At 30.7% G+C, this 23,836-nt stretch overlaps 1 protein-coding gene across 3 annotated transcripts in view; it reads left to right on the top strand.

Annotated features, from left to right (window-relative positions):
• The window catches only part of IPO8 (importin 8), a 156,822-nt gene that overhangs the window by 77,140 nt on the left and 55,846 nt on the right, over positions 1-23,836 (top strand). For 2 of the 3 annotated variants that reach the window (XR_007947783.1, XM_051962782.1), the window contains exons 9-17: positions 3,822-3,956; positions 5,374-5,473; positions 9,130-9,206; positions 9,767-9,883; positions 11,305-11,394; positions 14,827-14,992; positions 17,156-17,316; positions 18,689-18,814; positions 20,826-20,892. Coding sequence is in view for 2 of the 3 variants with exons in the window: in XM_051962782.1 (XP_051818742.1) it covers positions 3,822-3,956; positions 5,374-5,473; positions 9,130-9,206; positions 9,767-9,883; positions 11,305-11,394; positions 14,827-14,992; positions 17,156-17,316; positions 18,689-18,814; positions 20,826-20,892 (1,039 nt within the window). In the remaining variant the exon portion in view is untranslated. The remainder of the gene's footprint in view (positions 1-3,821; positions 3,957-5,373; positions 5,474-9,129; positions 9,207-9,766; positions 9,884-11,304; positions 11,395-14,826; positions 14,993-17,155; positions 17,317-18,688; positions 18,815-20,825; positions 20,893-23,836) is intronic. The other variant, XM_051962783.1, reaches the window with a different exon arrangement.

Here is a 23,836-nt window from a genome sequence, read left to right as displayed (position 1 = left end):
GAGTACAAAATCTGGCTCTGCTTCTATTTCTTCTATTTGCAAAGAAGTGATCAGACCTGTTGACAAGATCTTCATTTGTTTGGATGGTAAATCCAGTCTGCTAAACCTATTTCTTTTCCACATTTTAGCCTTCTCCCTTGTTGACCTCTACTGGAGAAATGACTTTAGGGGAAATTCATTTTAAGAAGCCAGTTTTTCAGAACTTCTAGTTTTATCCACCTAAAAACAGATAAAGGGTAGGCTTCCTCAGAACCTACTTTGTAAGAGTACATGATCTATAAGATCTCTTATTTTGATGGACCTTGTAGTTGACAAATACTTTGAACTGCTACTATTACAGCATAACCTTTGCTATTATTCTCATGATTCATTGTCTGGCTTTTTAAAGTTTCTTCTTCATCTGCCCAAGTTCCTACTCTAGATGAAATTTAATGTATATAATGCTGCTAAATATCAAAAGATCAAGCCTAGATTACCAAAGGTACTCCACTAGAAACCTTTTGCCATACTGACATTGATAATTTAATGAATACTCTTGAGTTTAGTCATTCAACCAATTCTGAATCCATCTAATTTTATTGTTGATTGATCCATAGTTTTCATCTTTTTCTTTAAGAAGAATATGATGCATCCAGAGAGATAACTGGGAACTGAATGTAGACCACAACATAGTATTTTCACTCTTTTTGGTGCTTGCATTTTGTTTTCTTTTTCACTTTTTCCCTTTTTGATCTGATTTTCAAATCTGATGGTGCAGCATGATAATTGTGCAAATATGTGTAGAGGAATTGCACATGTTTAACATATATTGGATCACTTGCTGACTGGGAGAGAGAGTCGGGGGAAGGGAGGAGACAAAATTAGAACACAGGGTTTTGTAGAAGTAAATGTTGAAAATTATCCATGTATATATTTTGAAAATAAAAAGCTATAATTAAAAAAAAGAACATGAAACACTTTGTTAAATGCTCTGTTAAAATTTGGGCAAATGAAATCTACAACATTTATCTCCTCAGTTTAATAATGCTATCAAAAGAGAAAATAAAATTAGTGTGGCATGACCTGTTCTCTTTAAAAATATTTTTTCATTTTTTTTCCTTCTCAACTTAATAAAGACCAAATGAAAAGCACATTTCCAAAGACAAAGTAGAAAGGAATAAAAATATCTGTGAAATAGAGAATCTCTATTATATGTAGTTTGCTATTTTTCTAGGAAAGGAAATCCTTTTTACTAATTTAGTTTGGCATCTTGCCTTTAGTGAGTTAAGTGAGTTTAGTGAGTTAAGTGATTTGTCTAGAGTTACATGGTTCATATATGTCAGAAATGGGGCTTGACTCTAGTTCTTCCTGGCTTCAAGGCAAACTATATAGTATATTTGCTGCCTCTCTTTCTTTCTTTTTCTTTTATTTCTTTTTTTTTTTTTTTTTTGCTGAGGCAGTTGAGGTTAAGTGACTTGCCTAGGGTCACAAAGCTAGGAAGTGTTTGAGGCCAGATTTGAACTCAAGTCCTCTTGACTTCAGGGCTGGCACTCTAGCCACTGCACCATCTAGCTACCCCTGTCTCTCTTGTGAAATATATAATAAATTCAACCTGTAAATTTCAAAGCAGTCCAGTTTATTTTTCCTTTCAGCCTATGTTTTCTCTGCTACAGTGATTTTTTTTTTTTAAATCTCAGCCATATCCTTCCTCTTTCTCCTTTCCAATTGAAAAATAGGAAAAAAAATAAATTGGAAAAAAAAGGAAGAAAAAAAGAAAGAACTATTGTAATAAATACACACACACACACACACACACACACACACACACACACACACACACACACACACACACACACACCCTGCCGCTCCCCTCTCTCCCCCAACTCATCAGATTCCCAAAATGAACAGGTTAGAAAATGTATGCAAAGTTTGCCCTTGATGAATCAGTATTTGCTTTTTATAAACAATGCTTCCTTTTAAAGATTTTCACGATCTCTTTAATGATTAACTTTAGTATTTTCTAGAACTATAAATTATCCTTACTTTTGTATAGTTTGTATCTTTTACTTTTTTCTATTCTCATTTCAAACATACTCTTTTTTTTGCGGAAAAAGTCAACCAGAAGGAAAATAAAATTAAGTAGCGCTGGCATTTCTCTATTTTTAGTAATCATTCTCTCCTTTCTAAGCACTTTGATTCCTTTTTTATCCAAGTGTAACCTTAAAAATTGATCTACATTTTTGTCACCATTTCATTTCATTTTGTATATCACATTGAACAATTTGAACTTTTTTTAATCTTATGACAGGAACATTTTCTTTTATGAAAAGAGAATCCATCCAAAGAGAATGTTTTTTAAAATTCTAGTATCAAGAAAATAGATCATTTTCCTATGATGTTAATTTATAATACAATATGGGATTTCATTATAAGCAATACCATTAGTGAAATTCTTCTTACAGAAAGTCAGTATGAAATTTGGAGATTCATGAATTGTGTTCCCTGCTGTTTCAACTGTAGTAGACTATTACATTGACAAAATAGATGCTAGTTTGAAGTGTATTATAATGGAATTTTACTGGTCTCAGTTTTATATGTGTTTTTCTAGTAGCTCTGAGTATTTTAATGTCAGTGTATCTGACAGCATAAATTTTTCTTATCTTGATACTTTAATTTATATAATTACAAAATTTTAAATAAATGCCAATCATAATTCTCTCATCTACATGAACTAGTAGATTGGAAAGAACTATATTTCGTTTTGAAAAATCGAAATACACTTTTATTATCATACTTATTTTAAACTCAGTCCTGCAGTGGAATAGGCCTCGGTCTTGGAAGTGGACTGGCTCACTGACAGATTTTGTAAATTTATAATTTAAGATAATTTTTGAACAAAATTCATTCTTTTTAAAATTTATTTAAGAAGATTTTGTAAATTTATAATTTAAGATAATTTTTGAACAAAATTCATTCTTTTTAAAATTTATTTAAGAAACTTTTATTTTATTTTTAATACACATTTCTTTATGAATCATGTTGGGAGAGAAAAATCAGAACAAAAGGGAAAAACCCATGGGAGAGAAATAAGACAGAAAAAAAGAAGTGAACATAGCATGTATTGATTTACAGTTGACCTCCATCGTTCTTTTTCTGGATGAAGATGGCGTTTTCTATCCAAAGTTTATTGGGATTGCCTTGTAACCAAATTCATTCTTGATGTATAAATCACATGCTTTGATTATAAATCATGCTGTCTCCCATCAGCCTCTTATTTGGATTTATCAGTCAGGTCCTTAGAAAGTTCATTTTAAGGAAAATGCCCAAACCAACTACTTTTATATCTTAATTCTTCTCTGGATTCTTTCTTCTCCTCCATTACTTTTTTCCCTCCATCTTGCTTTTAGTTTTATTTTAGGTATTTTCCCTCTTATTAGATTATACTTCCTTCAGGTTAGAGATTGTCTTTTTCTTTCTTTCTTTCTTTTTGGGAAGGGGGGGATATTATATTTGTATCTGATTTCTTAGTACAGTGCCTGGCACATAAAAGTATTTTTTGACTTGACCTGACACCTATTTGCATACTACATTTATGTTAAGGGTAATAATTTTATGTATGTAATAGAAGGAGCATTATACTTCTAGGAATTACAAAATCTGAATACCTTCTGTGTTCTCTGAACTTGGGCTGCTGCTCACTGACCCTTATTGGACATCAATTTTGTTATCTATAAATTCAAGAAGTTTTTACTTGTTTCTGAAGTTGCTTACGGTTCTAAAATACTGTGAGTTATAGTCTCTATTTATAATACTTTTTTTCCTTTCCTGAAAACTTTTCTTAGGTACTTTTAAAAATTTTAAACCAGTATAGACAGAAAGAATATGTAGCTCCACGTGTTCTTCAGCAAACATTAAACTATCTTAATCAAGGGATAATTCATTCTATTACTTGGAAACAGATGAAGCCACATATACAGGTCAGTATAAACCTAAAATTCTTCACAATTTGTTTTTTTGTTAAATTAGAACTTATAAACAATATGATGTTAAATACAATATAAAATATTTTCAGCTCTCTTAAATGCATAATAATGTCAAAATTAAATCGGATAGTTTGATGTAATTGGCAGGAAAATTGCGACCTTAGTGGTGGTATAGTGAGGGTTAGAACAAAAATCAGAAGATCTTTGTTTTATTTTCAAATTTTATCATCTGAATAACTTTGAACATGTTACTTTCAACTTTTCTGAATTTTGGTTTATAAACTGCCATAAGTTTAAACTTATAGTTTAAAGACAGTATCTTTCTAGTCATACTTTGTTGGATTGTTAATGAGGATCAAATGTGGTAAATTGTGAAAACATTTTGAAAACTGCAAATTTTCCTGCTATTTAGTGTAATAGTGAAATTTCTTAGAGGATACAGTAATATTTCATTTTCTCTTTGCTCATTCTTTTAGAACTGTGTAATAGTCACAAGTGTCTGTTAGGCATTCATCTTAATGCTAGTATTTAAAGTTGTGACTTCATGAGGTTTTTATACAAATAACTTGATAATTGTAAGAGATTTTAAGAACTTAGTTTAATAAATGAATTTTTTAAGATTGCATTGAAGAAATAGATAAAATTTTCTTCAGTATGATAGCAATAAAAATGATTAACTAAATGTTAAAATTAATTGTTGTTAATTATATTTTTGTGATAAAAATCATCTCTTTATAGCTACAGTTATTTTGTCTTACTATAAATTTACCCACTTGTTCTGTTAAAGGAATGGTATTTTTTTGCAAGAGAAAAAATAGTTTACTTTGTGTAACACTCTTTTTACATTGAAGATTTTAATTTTTAAGTACTTAATTGCAAAGTTGAGGTGATATGTTATCTCAAGATTGACTCAAGTTGTATATAAAAAAATTCTTTGATGCTTGGGAAGTGTGTTTTGTGAGACTCTGGTATAGGACTTGGGGCTTTTTAGCTTTGGAATTATAGATCTGGAGCTAGCAGGGATTTTGGAAACCATCTAGTTTTAAATATAGAAATTGAGGCAACAAAAATTAAGTAATTTGCTCAAGGTATCACAGGGAACAAATGTCAGAAGTGAAATTTGAACTTAGGTCCCCTCTCTTAAGCCAGTGTTCTCTGGGTTTAATTTAATATTTTTCTTTTTGGAAAACTTTTTTACTTTTGTGCCACTTTTTTTGAACCTTTTTTTTTCTTTCTTCAATGAATCAATAGGCTTTACAAATCCCTATTCTTTTAGTGACTACAAGTGACTGTTTTAAAAAAATTAGAATTCATTGTGGACTGAGGACATTAAATAAATGTTAAAATGATAATGATACTGCTGAAATGTAGACAAACTGACATTGTTTGTTTTGGGTTTCCTTCCTCTTAGAATATATGTGAAGATGTGATTTTCACTGTGATGTGTTATAAAGATGAGGATGAAGAACTATGGCAAGAGGATCCATATGAATATATACGAATGAAGTTTGGTAATTGAGATAGTTTTATTTCTCACCTGTTGTTCCTTTTTAGAAGTTATTTAGATTAGTTATTATTAAAATTATTTAAGGTAAGAGATATATTTAGTTATGTACATAAAATTGTATTATATAGATTTCATGTTATTTGTTAGATTCCTAAAGTTATATTAATGTAGCAATGGGCACTGATTTAGTTCAGACTTGAAAACTCTACAGTGGTAAAACTTTGTCATGAGAACTTTTTTGTACTCCCTTGCTTATGACTTGTGTATCTCTACCTAGGGTAGTCTCTTCTGAATCTTCTTTGTTTGGAAGATCCCTATTGGGATCTTCAACTGTTTTAGAGGGTGTCAGGGATTTCTTTTGGTTTGCCCCACCCTGAGTAGCTTAGAATTTAAAAAAAAATTTAAAAAAATATTTTATTCCCCGTTACTTACAAAAACAATTTTTAACATTCATTTAATAAAATCTAAGTTCCTTTCCTTTCTCCTTTCTTTCCCTCTGTCATTGAGAAGTCAAGTAATTTGATATAGATAATACATGTGCAATCATACAAAACATCTCTGTGTTAATCATGTAATGTAAGAAATTAGTGGCAAAAACCCCAAGAAAAAAAAGAAAAAGTATGCTTCAACCTGCATTCAACTTAATCAGTTTTTTCTTTGGAGATGGATAGCATTTTTCATTATAAATCCTTCAGAACTGTCTTTGATAATTGTATTACTGAGAATAATTAAGTCATTTACATTGATCATTATGTAATATTGCTATTACTGTATGCAGTGTTCTTCTGTTCATTTCACTTTGTATCAGTTCATGTATTTCCATGTTTTTTTCTGAAACCATTTTTTTCCTTTTTTTTTTTTTTTTTTTGCTGAGGCAATTGAGGTCAACTGACTTGCCTAGGGTCACACAGCTAGGAAGAGTTAAGTGTCTGAGACCAGATTTGAACTCTGGTCCTTCTGACTTCAGGGCTGGTACTCTATCCACTATGCCACCTAGCTGCCCTGAAACCAATTCACAATAATATTTCACCACAATCCTATACCACATCTTATTTAGCCATTCCCCCAATTGATGGGCATTAGCTCAATTTCCAGTTTTTTTCCTTTCTGAAAGAATAGCTTAGAATCTTAACCAGACTTTTTTTTTTTTTTTTAATAATGAATTGTCTAGAAATAAATCTTTGTGGTCTGGTTGGCCTAAAATCAGACCCCTGTGATAACTACTAATTATTTTAGATATGAAGTATGAATTCCTCAGGGTGGGCTGAGAATATTCTTTGGCAGACTTTACTTTAAGGTAACTTCCTTACCAATTGACATTTATGTTAAATTGTTAAGTTTTTGTTTAGGATTTTTTTTTTAAGTTTTTGTAAGCAAGTGAAGAACACATCCTTTTAAAGACAAGTGTGTACAATTCTGAAGGATTTATGTTGAAAAACGCTTTCCACCTGCAGATTAAAGTGTACTTTAAAATTTTTCTTTACCATTCATTTTTTAAAATCTGTTTTCTTTTGTTATATGGCTGATATGAAAATTTTTGTTTGACTGCCCATGTATGATCTATGTCACATTGCATGCATTCTCAAGGAAGGATGTGGGAAAGGAGGAAATGAATGTAGAACTCAAAATTTGGTAAAACAAATGTTAACAAAATTTTTTTATGTGTTATTGAGAAAAATTAGAAATAAACAACATTATCAAAAGAAAACTCTTGTTACAAATATGTATAGTCAAGCAAAACAGATTTGTATGTTGTCCATGTCCAAAAATATATTTCTTAATCTTTGTCTTGAAACCATGATTAAGGCATGAATGGCAGTCGCCATTACTGATCCTCTGGAATATGTCTTGTTATTGTCTTGATCATAGTTCCCAAGACTTTCAGAGTTGTATGAAGCAAATGAAGTTGTATGATATCTTTCTCATTTCAGTTTCATGCCTTGAATGTAAAAGCTTTAGCAATGATTGTGGTTATGGATTATAAGATTTATTAAGTAATGTATTGGTTATTATGGGGAGTATAGCCAGAGTAATTTCTGTGAAAGGTGAAAATAGCTGGTCATTGGGTTTCTCTGAACTGCTAATTCAGTCTTCTCTCTATTCTAGTCATTTCTGTCTTGCAGTTACTTGTTCAAGTGCTTGTGTGTTTATGTCTAGATAAAAGTGTCCCTCCAAAACATTTTCTCAGTTATCCTTAGAAATATACTCAAACTGTAGTTCATGTGATTCTGTTGAAGTATATCACAACCTCTTTTTTCCCATGGCACTTAATTGTCAGTTTCAAAATGTTTTTCTTTCCTAGAGCAAAACTTTCCTAATTCTTAGTGGTTCTTTCAAAGGTATAACATCACCAATATCCAAAATCTCTTTAGAATGGGTTGTTTAAGCTGGATTCAAATAATTTGTCTTATGTATGTATTTAGCTTGTATTTGTTTAATTTCCCATGTGTCCTTACCATATTAATTTATCCTTCATGTTAAGCAATGATATCATTAAATCATTTTTTTTCAAATTATGTATTTAGGAACTACATGTGAATTTTCTATTGGTTAATATTTTGTTAGTCATATTTTGGAAGTATATAGATACTTATTTTGCCTGAATTTATGATTTCATCATTATGGGGCATTCCTGGTAGAACCTCTTCTTTGTTAGTCTAGATTAGCAACTTGTTTTTTGACTTGGAGAGTGGTTTAGAGCACTTGAGAGGTTAAGTGTCTTAATCATGTTCATAGAACTGATATGAATCAGATAGAGGCAGGACTTGAAAGTGTGTCTTTCTGATTCCAAGTCTGGACCTTTCCAGTATACCATGAATATATTACTTAGGATTAAAATATTTCTTCTTTCTTTATTTCCATTCTTTATGACTAATTTATAATCATCAAAATTTTGTATAGATTTTCACTTTTAATTGAGCTAATTGTAGTAAAGAATAATTGGCATATTCATCAATTAGAGAGGGTAGTGTTTATATTTTTACTATAAATTAAAATAATTTGTTTGAACAAAGGTCTCTAGTATTCAATAGTAACTTATAGGAAATGATTGCTTTTGAGTTCTATAGATACTTAAACTGAGAATTAGTATCTTTTCATATAAAAATAGCTATTTTAAAATCTTTGAAATATGCTAGATATTTTTTTATATAAGCAGTCCTTACTTAATGTCTTGAAAATGGATATTTTCAAATAATTCGAAATATGCTAGATAATTTTTCTTATATAAATAGTCCTTACTTAATATCTTGAAAATGGATATTTTCAAATACTTTGAAATATGCTAGCTAATTTTTATTATATAAGCAGACCTTACTTAAAGTCTTAATTCTTTTTACCAAAAATTTCATTACTTATATTACTTTATTAAATTGCCAGTAAATCATCATGACTACAGTTCTTCCCAGTATGTGCTAATTTTAAGAAATCACTGCAGATAAGTTTTATAAATTAATAAACATCCATTGTTTTATAGATGATTTTTTCAGTAGTTACAGTTGGACTGAAGGACTTTTCTATGCTTTCTTATTTCCATGAGAAACAAATATATAGCAGACTTAATTTTCCTTTTATTATTATGTTGTACAGTGAGAAGTAATTGCAAAAGCTTTAAATGTATAATGAAAAAAAATTATCCTAATAGTCTATCTGAAATCTTAGATGTTTTTGAAGATTATGCATCCCCAACAACAGCAGCTCAGAATCTGTTATATACTGCAGCAAAGAAAAGAAAAGAGGTATGCAGTTTGTCCATTTAAAAATATTTTCCTATGAGTTTTTATCCTCCCCCCCCCAAAAAAAAAAAAAACCCACCAGAAAAAAACAATGTTGTTTGATGTAAATTAGTTGGGAATGTTTTTGTATTGTGGGGAATGGAAAAGGTTTATATTGAGTATTATTTTGTTACATTTTTATTTTTATTTTTATTTTTTAATTTTATTTTATTTAATAATAACTTTGTATTGACAGAATCCATGCCAGGATAATTTTTATACATTATCCCTTGCAATCACTTATGTTTCGTTTTTTTCCCCTCCTTCCCTCCACCCCCCCCCCCCAAGATGGCAAGCAGTCCTATATATGTTAAATATGTTGCAGTATATCCTAGATACATTGTTACATTTTTAAACACATTATATCATCTACATTATTAGTCTGATAAACTTTTAGTAATACATAGTAATATGATTGTTTTATTTTTGAAAATTGCTTTTAAACTTTGATTTTCAAAAGTGATGTTAAAAGGAGGCATTTTAGAATTCATGTACACTAAAACTGATGTAATTCTTTTCTTCAGGTGTTACCCAAAATGATGTCATTCTGTTATCAAATCCTTACAGAACCAAACTTTGACCCCAGGAAGAAAGATGGAGCATTGCATGTAATAGGTTCCCTAGCTGATATTTTATTGAAGGTTGATATTTTATTGAATCTTAAATTTCAAACTCTTAATATAACATTTAACAAGATTTTCTTTTACTATGATTGGAGGGTGAAAAAGGTGGCTTGGTAGACTAAAACTTTTTATAGGGGAAAAGATTGTTATTTTTAAAAAATTATAAATAATGATGACTGTGTTCTTATTAACTTAGTATTTATTTTTCAAACAAATGTGATCTATGGAACACTTTAAAACATGACTAAAAAAAGAGCCAACCTTTGTCTGACACCTTCCTAAGCTTAAATGCTTTGAGTAAATATTGCTTATCTGTTGTAATGGAGTAAATTTGCCCATGAATGTTTATTTTAAACAATTTTGTCTTTTCTTATATTAGCTTTTTTTTAAAACCAGAATTTATAAGAAACAAAAAATTAATTGGGTTGAATTTTTTTTTTATTTCTTTTGTTACTTGTGTCAGGAAGCTGTAAAAATCCAACTTAAGAAATCTAGAAAAGAAGAAAAAAGGAGTCTTATAGATTGAAAATTAGAAGAAACCTCAGAGTTCATCTGCTCTAAGTTCTTCTTATGTGAATTTTTAGTAAATTTTTATGGCCACTAATCTTTCTTTTTTTTTTTCCTGCTAATTTTAATAAATCACAAAAGATAAACTTTATCAGTTGATGAACATTTATTGTGTTACAGATAATTTTTCAGTTGGTAGTTACTAGGTAATCCAGTAAATAGTTTCAGTAGAATTATTGTGATGCCTTTGAAGCCCTCTTGGTTTTTTAATTTCTCTCCATAGTAATCTTATATGTAGTGGAATAAATACTATTTCTCCATGAAAAAAATCTCAACTGATGTGTATTTGTCTTTTTGTGTGTAAGAAGTACTTGGGTTTAAGTGATTTGCCCAGAGTCACTTAACTAAGTGTTAAGTAGCTGATGTCATATTTGAATTCGTTCTCCTGATTCCAGAGTTGCTGCTCTTATCCACTCTAGTTTCCCCGTGTGAATTTGTTTTTCATTGAGAAACTATTTTCATAAGAAGACTATGAAAAGAGATTTTTAGTCATGAAATCTAGAATTTTCTTAAAAAACAAAAACAAAAAAACAACTAGGGGGCAGCTAAGTGGTGTAGTGGATAGAGCATCCACCCTGAAGTCAGGAGGACCTGAGTTCAAATGTAGTCTAAGACATTTCACACTTCCTAACTGTGTGGCTCTGGGCAGGCCACTTAACCCCAATTACCTCAGCAAAAACAAAACAAAACAAAAACAAAAAACTAAAGTTTATTTGAAATACTTTATTTTTAAATTTAAAAATTATATATCTTGTTTTGATTTCATCTAATTGTAATGAAGTATTCATTTGAATTTGATTCAATTGAATCCATTGGTTCATACAAATAAATATGAAATGAGATGATTGAAGTTACATTTTTATTTTCTACAGAAGAGTATGTTCAAGGACCAAATGGAATTAATGCTGCAGAATCATGTATTTCCATTGTTTTTGTCTAACCTGGGATACCTCAGAGCAAGAGTATGTTTACTAATTAATTAATTTAATTTACTTGTTTAAGATTCCTTTCTAAGCACAGAATGCTGAACACAGAAAACAATTTTAAAAATTAACAAATGATTTTTAAGTCTTTGTGCAAAGGGAAATAATCATTATCAGAAACCAGAATGGGGTTTGCTTAAGGATGTGTCATGCCAAATAAACCTCATTTCTTTTTTTCTTTTTTGGGTAGGGTTACTAGACTATTATGTTACTTACAGACATAGCATATTTGGTATTCTTGTTGATAAGAAGAGAAGTTTGAGCTGGATGATGTGTAGTTAAGTAGATCAGTTCATTGGTTGGTTCTTTTATCCTGAAAGGATGTGATGACTTTGTCTTTGGCATTCTCTTCCTTAACTTTTTTGAAAGATAACTTCAGTTAAGTTCAAGAACATATATCAAATTTTCAGTGGACATGAAGCATTAAGGTATATTAAGATAAATAAAATGTAGTCTCTGTCCTAAGGAGATTTTTTAGGAATTTAGAATGGAATCATAGTTGTCATTAGACCTCAAAAGTGGCTCCATATCTAAACTGTGAGTATTCTCTAAAATATTTCTTGACTCTTCCTCTTGCTGGTTGTATTCAAACAGAATCTAGAACTTAATACCATATCAGATAGCTCAGTCTAGTTTTGAGTCATTCTAATTATTAAGAGTATTTTCAATACATTGCTTAAATCTTTCTTTAACTCTCATCCAAGAGTCCAAGTTCTTCACTCTGAATGTAAGCAATGTATTTCTAATCCTATTCCTTGTATTGTAATCATTTCTTAGCTCCATTATATAATTTGGTATTACTACTCTGCACTTATTTTCTATTTTTTGTGTAGTGCTTTTGTGGTCAGTCAACAAATATTTATTAAACATATATGTATCAGTAACTGTGATAAGTGATAAAAAGAAAGACAATAGTACAATTCCTTCCTTTATAGATCTTACATTGTAATTGCTATAACTCTTATGTATAAGACAGATGCAATATAAATCGGAGATAATCTCACAGAGAAACACTAGTAGATTTAAGATTAGGGGGAGCCTTGAAAAGATCTCCTGGAGAAATTAAATTTAATCTGGTTTTAAAGCAAGTCAGGAAATTCAGGAGACAGATCAGGAAAATGAATATTCCAGTCATGGGAGAAAGACCATAAAAAAGTGCAGTTAGGTGATGTGTTGGGGAATAGTTAGAAGGTTGTGTTGCTGGAATATAGACTATGTGGAGGCAAATAAAATGTGAGTATATTGGAAAGGTAGAAAGAGGCCAAGTTGTAGAACATTTTGTATTTGACCCAGGCAGTACTAGAAAGTATCTGGACTTTATTGAGTAAGGGGTGGTGGTGATGATGACATGGTCAGACTCACATTTTAGGAAGACTATTTTGGAAGGAGAGTAGAAATTGGTTTGGAGAAACTTGAAACATATTACAGGATGATAAAGGGGACTGTCTACTAGAAAAGAAAGGAATAGAATGGGATCAAGAATACATGTAGAGAAATTAGCTTTGGCAAAGAGAAGGACCACCTTTTGATAATAAGTATGGGGGAAGGAAGAAAATTGGAGAAATGATGACGAGGGGAAGAGAAGTAGAAGGAGCTCTTAGTGAATGATTTCAATCATTTTTTGGTGAAGTATGAGGCAAGGTCTTCAGCTAGAGGATTGGGGGATGGGATGCCATGGAAGGCTTGCTTTGGGATGAAGAAATTTGAAATAGACTCTGTGGTGAGTGGTATAGTAAGATGATTAGGAAGGTGTAAATTGTTGCTTTGAGGGCTCAGTTGAGATTGTGCAACATAAATTTGTATTTTATACAAAGCTCAGCACAGCTTTGTAATGTTTTTCTGTGTGCCTTCTGCAGCATGGAATAGGAGCAAAATTAGCAGATGGTTGGAGTTGAGGCCTGATAAGGCATTATGAGAGAACTGAAAGAGAATGGAGATCAGTGCAAAAATAAAGGATAGGCTTAGGTGTCTTAAGACAGAGAAAAAAATGGAATTTTAAAAATTATGATCAGATGTTTCTTCAGCTGTAAAGTGTGGATAATGACATTTGCATATTGCCTGCCTCACAGGGCAAATGTGCAGAATGTGCTTTATATACCATGTTAGACAAAATTATCTGTAATTACTGTTATTATTTTGGAATCTGCAAAGTTACTCCTCTGGGAGGGTATGCTGGTGATTACTCAACAAATTTGGGGAAATAGACGCACCTGGTAATTTGAACCAGAAAAAGCATGATTTAGTGCTTTTTTGTACTCTGCCCTTGTAAGAGCTCATTTGGAGAAATAAATTTAATTCTGGGCATCAAATTTTAAGGAAAAAATCAATGAGATTAAAAAGTATCCAAAAGATACTAAATCAATTTAGTTTGTGAAATATTAATTCATTTTTTTCATCTGTCATATCAGAAACAGGATCCTAATAATGAGAGGTTCAAAAAGTTACATGAACTTTAAATAAGAAGTAAATAATCTGTTTTTATGGTATTTATAAGTAAGTGGCAGGAGGAAGACCAAATCTAATATTAATGTTAATAACCTTATTCACACCACAACAAATTCAAATAGTGAATTTGAGTTAGATAACGGGAGGGATAGACCTTCTGAATGGGAATTCTCCTGGGAGAATGAAGAATGGAATTAGGTTGAAAATTATCTTCTTCAATCATGATCCTCACACCTAGAAATAAAATTACAAAGCAGATTTTTCACTCTAATTGGTCATACCAGCCTGCTTTAGTATGGGATTCTTAGATGACTTCAATTCTCTGTAACCATGGTTTGAGATTTAATTATCAGATATAAGTATTAATGGAAGAAAAGAATTGCTAAGAATTTTCAGATGTAATTCCATTTTATAGTTTGCTGAAGACAAGCATTAACTTTTGAGACTTTTTATGATGTTATAACTTACTTCCTATTATTTAGGCAATTAGACAGGAGTTTAAGACTATATCATTACCAGCAAAAAATATTTTTCAAAACCTGAAGTAGGTGTGTACCTGTTTCACAGATAGCAGCATAAGGCAGTGATGTTTGAAAATTGAATTCCTTTCTGCATAGGGAAGAAACAGAGTAGATCAGGATGCTGTCAGGGATAACCAAAGTAGCAAGTGTATAAAGCTTGAAAGGGCATGGGGGAATTAACCTAGTAATGAAAAGCATCTCGAGCTTATCATCATGAATCTTTGTGTGGCACAATATTGATAATTAATTTTCCATAACATAAATAACTTGTTTCTCCTGTCCTGTTTAAAATGCATTTAAATGTATCAAACATTTTGAAAGAACTAAGATGACATTTTTTAAAATGTAAATTTAACAGTTTACCAAATATCACTAAACTCTTCAGTAATTTTCACATACATAATGATAAATATAATTACTTCCCATTTATTTTCTTATACTACAGTCCTGTTGGGTTCTTCATTCATTTAGTACTTTGATATTTCATAATGAGCTCAATCTAAGAAATGCAGTTGAACTAACAAAAAAGAGCCTCATTGAAGATAAGGAGATGCCTGTCAAGGTAGAGGCTGCAGTTGCTCTTCAGTCATTAATTTGTAACCAGGAACAAGGTAAGGTCAAAATCTGTTAATTGGTACTTGTTTATTTCTTTCTCTCTTCTTAAATTGTTTTCTTGCTATCCTTCTTTCTATCTCCCACAAGGGGTTCCTTGGCTTAGTGTCTAACTTCAAGATTGGGAAATGAGACCTGAAGATCTCTGAGGAAAAGTTAGGAAAACTTTGAAACTATAGGATGTTAAGAATGGGTTTTGTGTTACTTGTAGTAGAACATCCTGTTTAATGCTTCCATGGAGTTTATTGTGATAGAAAGAGTCCTTTTGGTTTTGGGGCAGGAGAGTCACAGGCATCCTTGCCTCAACTATGCCATTGTGTTACCTAGGATAAGTAACTTCATCTCTTTGGATCACAATTTTCTCATTTGTAAAATGAAGAAACTGAAGTACATAATTTATAAGGAATCCTTCACTTCTAAAATTCACTTATTACATAATTACAAAATTTAAGAGCCAGAAGACTGTCTAGTCTAATTCATACTTGAATAAACATCCTTTACAACATGCCCAACAAATAATTATGTAATTTTGTTTGAAGAGCTTCAAACCTGCACTGGCAGGGTAACTGATGTCTAGAGACAGCTCCTTCCACGTTTGGTTGCTTTTAATTATTAGGAAAATTTTCCTTATATCAACTCCATTTCTTCTTTTTTTTTAAAAAAATCTGCTTTTTGCTTCAAATTTTTCTATCTGGATACAAGCAGAACAAGTCAACTCTTTCTATATAGAAGACTCCCAAATATGTAAAAGCATATATGTAAATATATGTAAATATGTAAAAGGGGGTAAAATCATTACCCTTTTAAATCTTTGATTCTCTGTACTAAACATCCCTTCAGCCAATTGTCATATACTATGATCCCATGATTTCCATTCTCTTTTGGAGTAACTCTCTTTTGGATACTTTTTAATCTTATTGATTTTTTCCTTAAAATTTGGTGCCTGGAACTAAATTTATTTCTCCAAATGAGCTCTTACAAGGGCAGAGTACAAAGGGAATATCATTTCTCAAGTTTCAAACAAGTTAAGGATGAATAAAACAACAACAAAAATAAAATCACATTTTTGATTTCTGTTTCCAAATTGTTTACTTATTTTGAATTGTTAGATTACTAATACTTCCAGATCTTTGTCAGATGAACTAAGAGATAGATATCAGTTTGTTACTGTGCTTGAAGATGATTTTTTAATCCTAAGCATAGTTTACTAAATTTCATACTACATTTTGTTCTTGTTCTATCTTGTTAAGATCTTTTTGGATCCTGATTCTGCCATTCCTTCTATGTTAGCTATCCCTTTCAGTATGATTTTTTGATATGTCTAGATAGTGAATATAGTATATTCAAGGAAAGAGAAGATAATTCTTTTTTTTTTTTTTTTTTTTTGCCTTGGGGAGCGGAAATTTATTTATAATAATAGTTTTTTTAGTTTACAAAGTACATGTAAAGATAATTTTCAGCATTTATCCTTGTAAAACTTTGTATTCCAAATTTTTCTCCCTCTCTTCCTATCTCCTCCCCTATATAGCAAGTAATCCAATATAGATTAAACATATGCATTTCTTCTAAACATATTTTTATGCTGCACAAAAAAATCAGATCAAAAAAGGGAGTTGAAATGAGAAAGAAAAAACAAGCAAGTAAACAACAATAACAACAAAAAAGATGAATATACTGTATTGTGATACACATTCAATCTTCATAGTCCTTTCTCTGGAGGCAAATGACTGAAAAGAGAACTCTCTAAGAAAATAGATGACTGCTTATTGTTACATTTTTAAGAAATCTTTGAAGTCAACTTCAAACTTCATACATTCTCTGCCCTATTTAAAGGTACTTGAATATAGCTTTGATCCCTTGACTAGTGTTAGCTATGGGACACTGACTTCCATATTTTTCCTCTTCAATCTCCAGAGTTCTCCCCAATTGATTACTGAAGTGTGTTAGGAAATATAATTTGGAAAGCATAATGAAAATCTTATCTATTTACTTTGTTTTTCTTTTGAATCTAGAAATATAATATTCTTACAGCATCCTTTGAAATACAATTAGTGTTTGTATTTGCTTCCCTTACTAATACCACAGTTATATTGTTTGTATGAATAACTTCATTTTGAATTTTTAAAATTTTCTTAATTTTGTTTATTATCTGATTGAATTAGCCAAAGAATATATGAAGCCACATGTGAGGCCTGTCATGCAAGAACTATTACACATTGTTAGAGAGACAGAAAATGACGATGTTACCAATGTCATCCAAAAGATGATCTGTGAGTACAGTCAAGAGGTGGCTACTTTCGCTGTGGACATGACCCAGCATTTGGTAAGATAACAGAACTTCATTCAAGACTAAAAGCAAGAACCCAATTTTAATTGTTTTATAATAAATCCTGCCAATTACAAGTAAATTAAGTTCCAAAATTTGGACTTTAATTAATGACTGTGGATGTAATTAAATATGAAACCAAGTCACTATAGAAATGACTGTTTGATATAATGTTCCCTCTCACGTCAGAATCTTTTTCTTTAGCTTACAAGGTTTCCAGTTTCAGATTATCAGTTTAAACACTCTAGTTTATAAATAGAAATAGAATTGGAATGCTCAAAAAGGGGGGTTGAAATGAGAAAGAATTTATATTTATATTTTTACTATTCTTGTAACAAAATTTTGAAACTATGTTCATTAAGCTTATAGACTTTTCTAATGGCTACATATGATTTTAAAGGTTTTTATGTAACATTAAAATAAATTATTTGTTTTTTAAAAGAAATAAAGATTGCCATAAATTCTAGCAGTATTTAAAATATTTAAAAACAATATAAATTACTGTTAACCATATTATTTTGTGCTTATTACTAAATGTGTGGATTTGTTTATTTTTTATTTTATTTTTCCTCTTTTTTTTCTTCTGTTATTTGCTTTTTCTTTCTGTGTTCACCCATTCTGAGTAGAAGGTATAAAAAGAGAAGTTTAAAATTCATCTTTTATTTCCAGTAAATGATTTAAATGAAGGAAATTTTGTTATTGTTTGTAGGATTTGGTTTTTTTTAGACAATATTTAGAGAATTTAAGAGAAATTTGTTTTTTAAAGAATATTCTGATATTTATTGACACAGATAATAAAATTTGGCCACATTTAAAATATGATAGATTGATGTAGCTATCAGTGGACAGGATTTAGACTTAGGAATCTCTTCGATAAAGAGAGCTAATTCAGTTTCAATTGATCAAGGATGGACAGGAGCAGCTACACCTAAAGAAAGAACACTGGGAAATGAATATAAACTGCTTGCATTTTTGTTTTTCTTCCCGGGTTATTTATACCTTCTGAAGCCAATTCTCCCTGTGCAACAAGAGAACTGTTTGGTTCTGCACACATATGTTGTATCTAGGATATACTGTAACCTACTTAACATGTAAAGGATTGCTTACCATCTGGGGAAGGGGGTGGAGGGAGGGAGGGGAAAAATCGGAACAGAAGTGAGTGCAAGGGATAATGCTGTAAAAAATTACCCTAGTATGGGTTCTGTCACTAAAAAGTTATTTTAAAAATAAATTTAAAAAAAAGAAAAAAAAAAGGATTTAGACTTAGGATTTCAAAGAGTGCTATTTGATGTTCCTCATCCAATATCCTTTATTTGCTAATTTTTTACAAGAAAGAATATTAAAATAGTAACTAAATTTTAATTTACAGGCTGAGATATTTGTCAAAGTTCTTCATAGTGATGAATATGAAGAAGTAGAGGACAAAACGGTTATGGCTATGGGAATTTTACATACTATCGACACTATTTTGACAGTTGTGGAAGATCATAAAGAGGTACATTTTTCTTAAGTCTGATATTTAAATTTAAATTATTCTATTTTATTACTATGTTAAAATTTTATATCAATCTAAAGAGATAAAAATGTTAATAAAAATGTATATTAAAAACTTATTTCAGTGTCTCCCCAAGTTTACTTTCAAATAAAATTTGTATTTACAGAAAGGATAATAGTATATTTTAAAAAGTAAAAGGAAGAATAATAAAGAATAGTTACACATTATTTTTATCTATTTTCATTTTTGAAATGTTGATTTGGCTTGTACCATTTAATATTTATTAAAACAAATTGTAAGCAAAAAAGGTCTTCTCTTTGTGATGCTAGTCAAGCAATGAATGTTTATTAAGTGCCTGCTTTGTGTCTTACTCTACTATATTCTAACATGCAAAGAAATGTAAAAGATAATGGGGGAGGTGACCTGTTACAACTATGTACAAATAAGCTATGTAAATGATAATTTGGAAATAATCAGCAGAGGATTATAGTTAAGTTTATAGTTAAAAGGGATAGGGAAAGGCTTTCTGTAGAAAGTAGGATTTTAGGTGGAGCTTGAAGGAACCTGAAGAAGCCCACAGAGGGTGATGAAGAGAAAGAATATTCCAACTATAGGGACTGTCAGTAAAATAGTCAGAAAATAGAGGCTAGTGTAACCAAATTTCAGAATCCATGGAGTTGAAGATGTGTATGAAAACTGGAAAGATTGGGTAGACTAGGATATATTTGTTCTTAAAGGTCAGGGACCACTGAAATTTATTGAGTATGGTAGATGACATGATCAAACTTGTGTTGGAGTTGAACATGGATTGGAGTATAAAGAAATTCAAGGCCAGCAGACCAACAAGCAGGCTGTTGATGTAGCTCAGGTGTGAAATGATGCTCATCTTCTCCAGAGTAGTGGTGAAATGGAGAGAGTGTAATATGGGAGAAATATTATGAAGATAAAATTGACAATTCCTGGGGGATAAGAAAGAATAAGGAGTCAAAGATTAGTCAGAACATGATGGTGTCCTCTACAGTAAATCAGAAATTTAGAGATTCATTATTTTATCTCTTTCCTTACTGAAAATATGTATACTGTATAAAGGATATTATATTTTTTATCTTTCCAATTGGTAGATGGAGAGGGGGAAAATTTGGAAAGGAAAATAAAAATGTTTACAAATTCAAATTTTAAAAATCTTGAAAAAAAATTATAAGCCTTTTAAAAAGATAGTGAATTGTTTCAAAATTTATTGCCCTGAACAACATACGGAGATAATCTAGTCCAGGTCCCCTCATTTAAAATTTTTTGATATGTTTTGATTTTACATTACCTTCATGTTTAGAATCATATTTTTCTTCCTCTCCTGAAAAAGCCATCCCTTGTTTCAAAGAATCAAAAAAGAAAGAGGAAAAGAAAACAATTGAATAAAATTAACCAAGATATCAGTTTTGTTTGACAATAAATTCAGTCTTATACCCATAATTTCTTACTACTTTGCCACCAAACAAATAAATAAATAAATGCATTTATTCTTTTTTTTTTTTTTTTTTTAGGGCCAAATTGGGTTATACAGGGTTTGATGTCACTTTTTGTTTTGTTCTTTTCATTTACGTTGTTGTCATTGCATATATTATTTTCCGATTTCTAATTTTTCATATTCATATTTCTTATCCTTTATATTTTCATGTTTATCATTTCTTACTGCACAGTAATATTCATATGCATCATAAATTATTTAATCATTCTCTTATCCTTTGCAAGTTGCCTCATTTTATAGGTAAGCAGTTATAGAATCCACTTCTATGTTTTTCTAGTTCAGAGTTAATTGGACTTTTAACTATTAAAGGAAATATTAATGAATTCTTTTTTTGAGAGAAGAGTGTGGAATAAAGGACAATGTATATATATTAGGCATAAATCAGTTATGTGTATATCTTTCCATCCTGTGTATAAACATGTTCATGAGAAATTTTAGAATATATTACACAAATTTTATCATATATTATTTTATGATTCCTTTTAGATAACTCAGCAGTTGGAGTGCATTTGTCTTCGGATCATTGGTCTTGTTTTGCAAAAGCATGTGATAGGTATGTTCAATGATTTCATAAAAGTTGTTAGATTCTTTATATACTTGAAAGAAAAACTATTTGGAATTCTGTTTTTGAATTTAATGTAATACATTTTGTATGTCTTTTTTATTAGTATCATTATTTTCAACAAAAGAAAATTTGTCCTCTCTTCAGTTTCCTAATCACTTTTATGATTGTATTTCTGATATTAAAATATATCTTATCACTTAGAGGTAAGAGGATAATAAATCAATTAAAGTAATTTTGAAATTTGAATGAATTTCTTAAAAGACACATTTTAATAGACTTACATGTTTAGATGCAAAGTAATTGTCATCAGGATTCAAAAATTAGAAAAAAGACTAGATGTCAGATAAATTTGTTCAGCTATATGAAAATGAACCATTTGCTTCATTACCTTTTTGGTGGACAAAAATTTTTAATCTACTTTTGTGTCTATTTGAATTAAATTAGGAATTCTTCCTGGGGTATAGCTTAAGTTCTAAGCCTTGCCCATTAGACTTTTGCCTTGTTTTCTCAATCATATTTTAGGTTTTTATAAACTGACTTCTAATTTTTCCACTCTACTGCTATAATTCTTTCCAGAATTACCAGTGATCTTTTAATTAATAGCCTGATTACATTTTCTCAGTCCTAGTCCTTTTAGATCTCTTTAGGTAGCTAGCTAGCTAGAGAATTTATTAAATACTTTGTTTCAAGCAAAGTGGTAGAGTCTGGGAAAACAAATGAAAAAAGACAATGCATAAAAGGGAAAGTGAATTTGTTCTGTCCTGAACTGGTCTGGGTCCAAAGAGAACAACAATATGGCTGATTTCTTCCTCAAATAGAGATTTGGGAAGAAACTCTTGGAGGAAGAGGCTGTAGGAGTGGAAACATTGCCAGTGTAAGAAGGTTACCAGCATAGAGGTGAAAAGCCTATCTGATTATGATATTAAATACAGCATGATGTCTGGGATTGATAACTCAAATGAAAATATGAAGAGGAACTCTTTTCTCTCTGTTTCTAAATATTTCTTAGATCTCACTTTTCCTATCTAATTATTCCTTTAATTTTTCTTTGCTAGTTCATTACTATATCACTTGTTCCAGCTAAAATCTTCTATTATGTATGTTTCCCCCATTAGAATGTGATCTTCTTGAGAGCAAGGATTGTTTAACTTTTCTTTTTTTATTCCCTGTGCTTAATCCTTTATTTTGTACATAGTAAGGACTTAACAAATGGGCCATTCTTTTATCACTTATTCATTCATTCATGTATCCATGCCCAGAGTCTCCTAAGCTTATTAGATATTTCAAACTGATTGTTATGCATCTTGAACTCAAAATGTCCAAATCAGAATTCATTTTTCTCCTTTATCCTAGTGCTCTTATAGACTTGGCTATGTATGTCAATAGCACCACCCTCCAGATTTGGCATTATTCTTTTTTTTTTTAAACATGTACAATTTTTTTTTAAAGGTAGGACTATTGTTTTTATTGTGTTAGCTTGGTCTACACATTAGTAATTGATATTTTCCCAATTTTTAAGATTTGATTATTTTTTTTATTAAAGCTTTTAATTTTCAAAACATATGCATGGATAATTTTTCAACATTGATCTTTGCAAAACCTTGTGTTCCAAATTTTCCTTCCATTCCCCCTACCTGCTCCCCTAGATGTCAAGTAATCCAATATATGTTAAACATGGTAAAAATATATATGTTAAATCCACTATATGTATACATATTTTTACAGTTATCTTGCTGCACAAGAAAAATCAGATCAAAAAGGAAAAAATTGAGAAAGAAAACAATGCAAGCAAACAATAAAAAGAGTGAAAATGCTAGGCTGTGATCTACACTCAGTTCCCACAGTCCTCTCTCTGGGTTTATGGCTCTCATCATCACAAGATCATTGGAACTGGCTTGAATTGTCTCATTGTTGAGAAGAGTCACATCCATCAGAATTGATCATTGTATAATCTTGCTGTTGCCATGTACAATGAAATTTAGGTTCTGTTCATTTCACTTAGCATCAGTTCATATAACTCTGTCCAGGCCTCTCTAAAATCATCCTGCTGATCATTTCTTATAGAACAATAATATTCCATAACATTCATATACCGTAACTTATTCAGCCATTCTCCAGTTGGTGGATATCTTCAGTTTCCAGTTTCTTGCCACTACAAAAAGGACTGCTACAAACATTTTTGCAAATGTGGGTCTCTTTTCCTCCTTTCAGATCTCTTTGGGATATAAGCCCAGTAGCAATACTGCTGAATCAAAAAATATGCAGAGTTTGATAACCTTTTGAGCATAATTCTAAATTGTTCCCCAGAATGGTTTCGTAAACAATGTATCAGTCTCCCAGTTTTCCCACATCCCCTCCAACATTCATCATTATCTTTTCCTGTCATCTTAGCCAATCTGAGAGGTGTGTAATGGTACCTCAGAGTTGTCTTAATTTGCATTTCTCTGATCAATAGTGATTTAGAATGTGCAATTCTATACATATTTTCACAATTATCATGCTGCACAAAAATTGTCAGATCAAAAAGGAAAAGAATGAGAAAGAAAACAAAATGCTAGCAAACAACATCAACAAAAAAGTGAAAATACTATGTTGTGGTCCACACTCAGTACTCACAGTCCTCTCTTTGGGTGCAAATGGCTCTCTTCATCATAAAATCATTCACATTTTGCATATGCTAAATTTTGTCATTTCTGTTTCTGTAACATCTTTTACATCTGTCCTTTTGTCATTTTTCTCAAAGTCATTATTTAAAGGCCTTATTTTCTATTGTAATAGCCTCCAAATTAGTCTCCTTTTCTGTTCTCCTCACTTTATCTCCTATGTAATTTCCCAATCCTCTTAAAGTGCAGCTTTGTATTTTATTTTTCTACTGAATGATCTTTAGGGGCTTTAGAATCTATATAAAATCCTCATCTTGCTTTTTAAAAAT

This window comes from Antechinus flavipes, chromosome 5 (assembly GCF_016432865.1).
Source record: "Antechinus flavipes isolate AdamAnt ecotype Samford, QLD, Australia chromosome 5, AdamAnt_v2, whole genome shotgun sequence".
NCBI lineage: Eukaryota > Metazoa > Chordata > Mammalia > Dasyuromorphia > Dasyuridae > Antechinus > Antechinus flavipes.
This window is presented reverse-complemented; position numbering and strand designations above follow the sequence as displayed.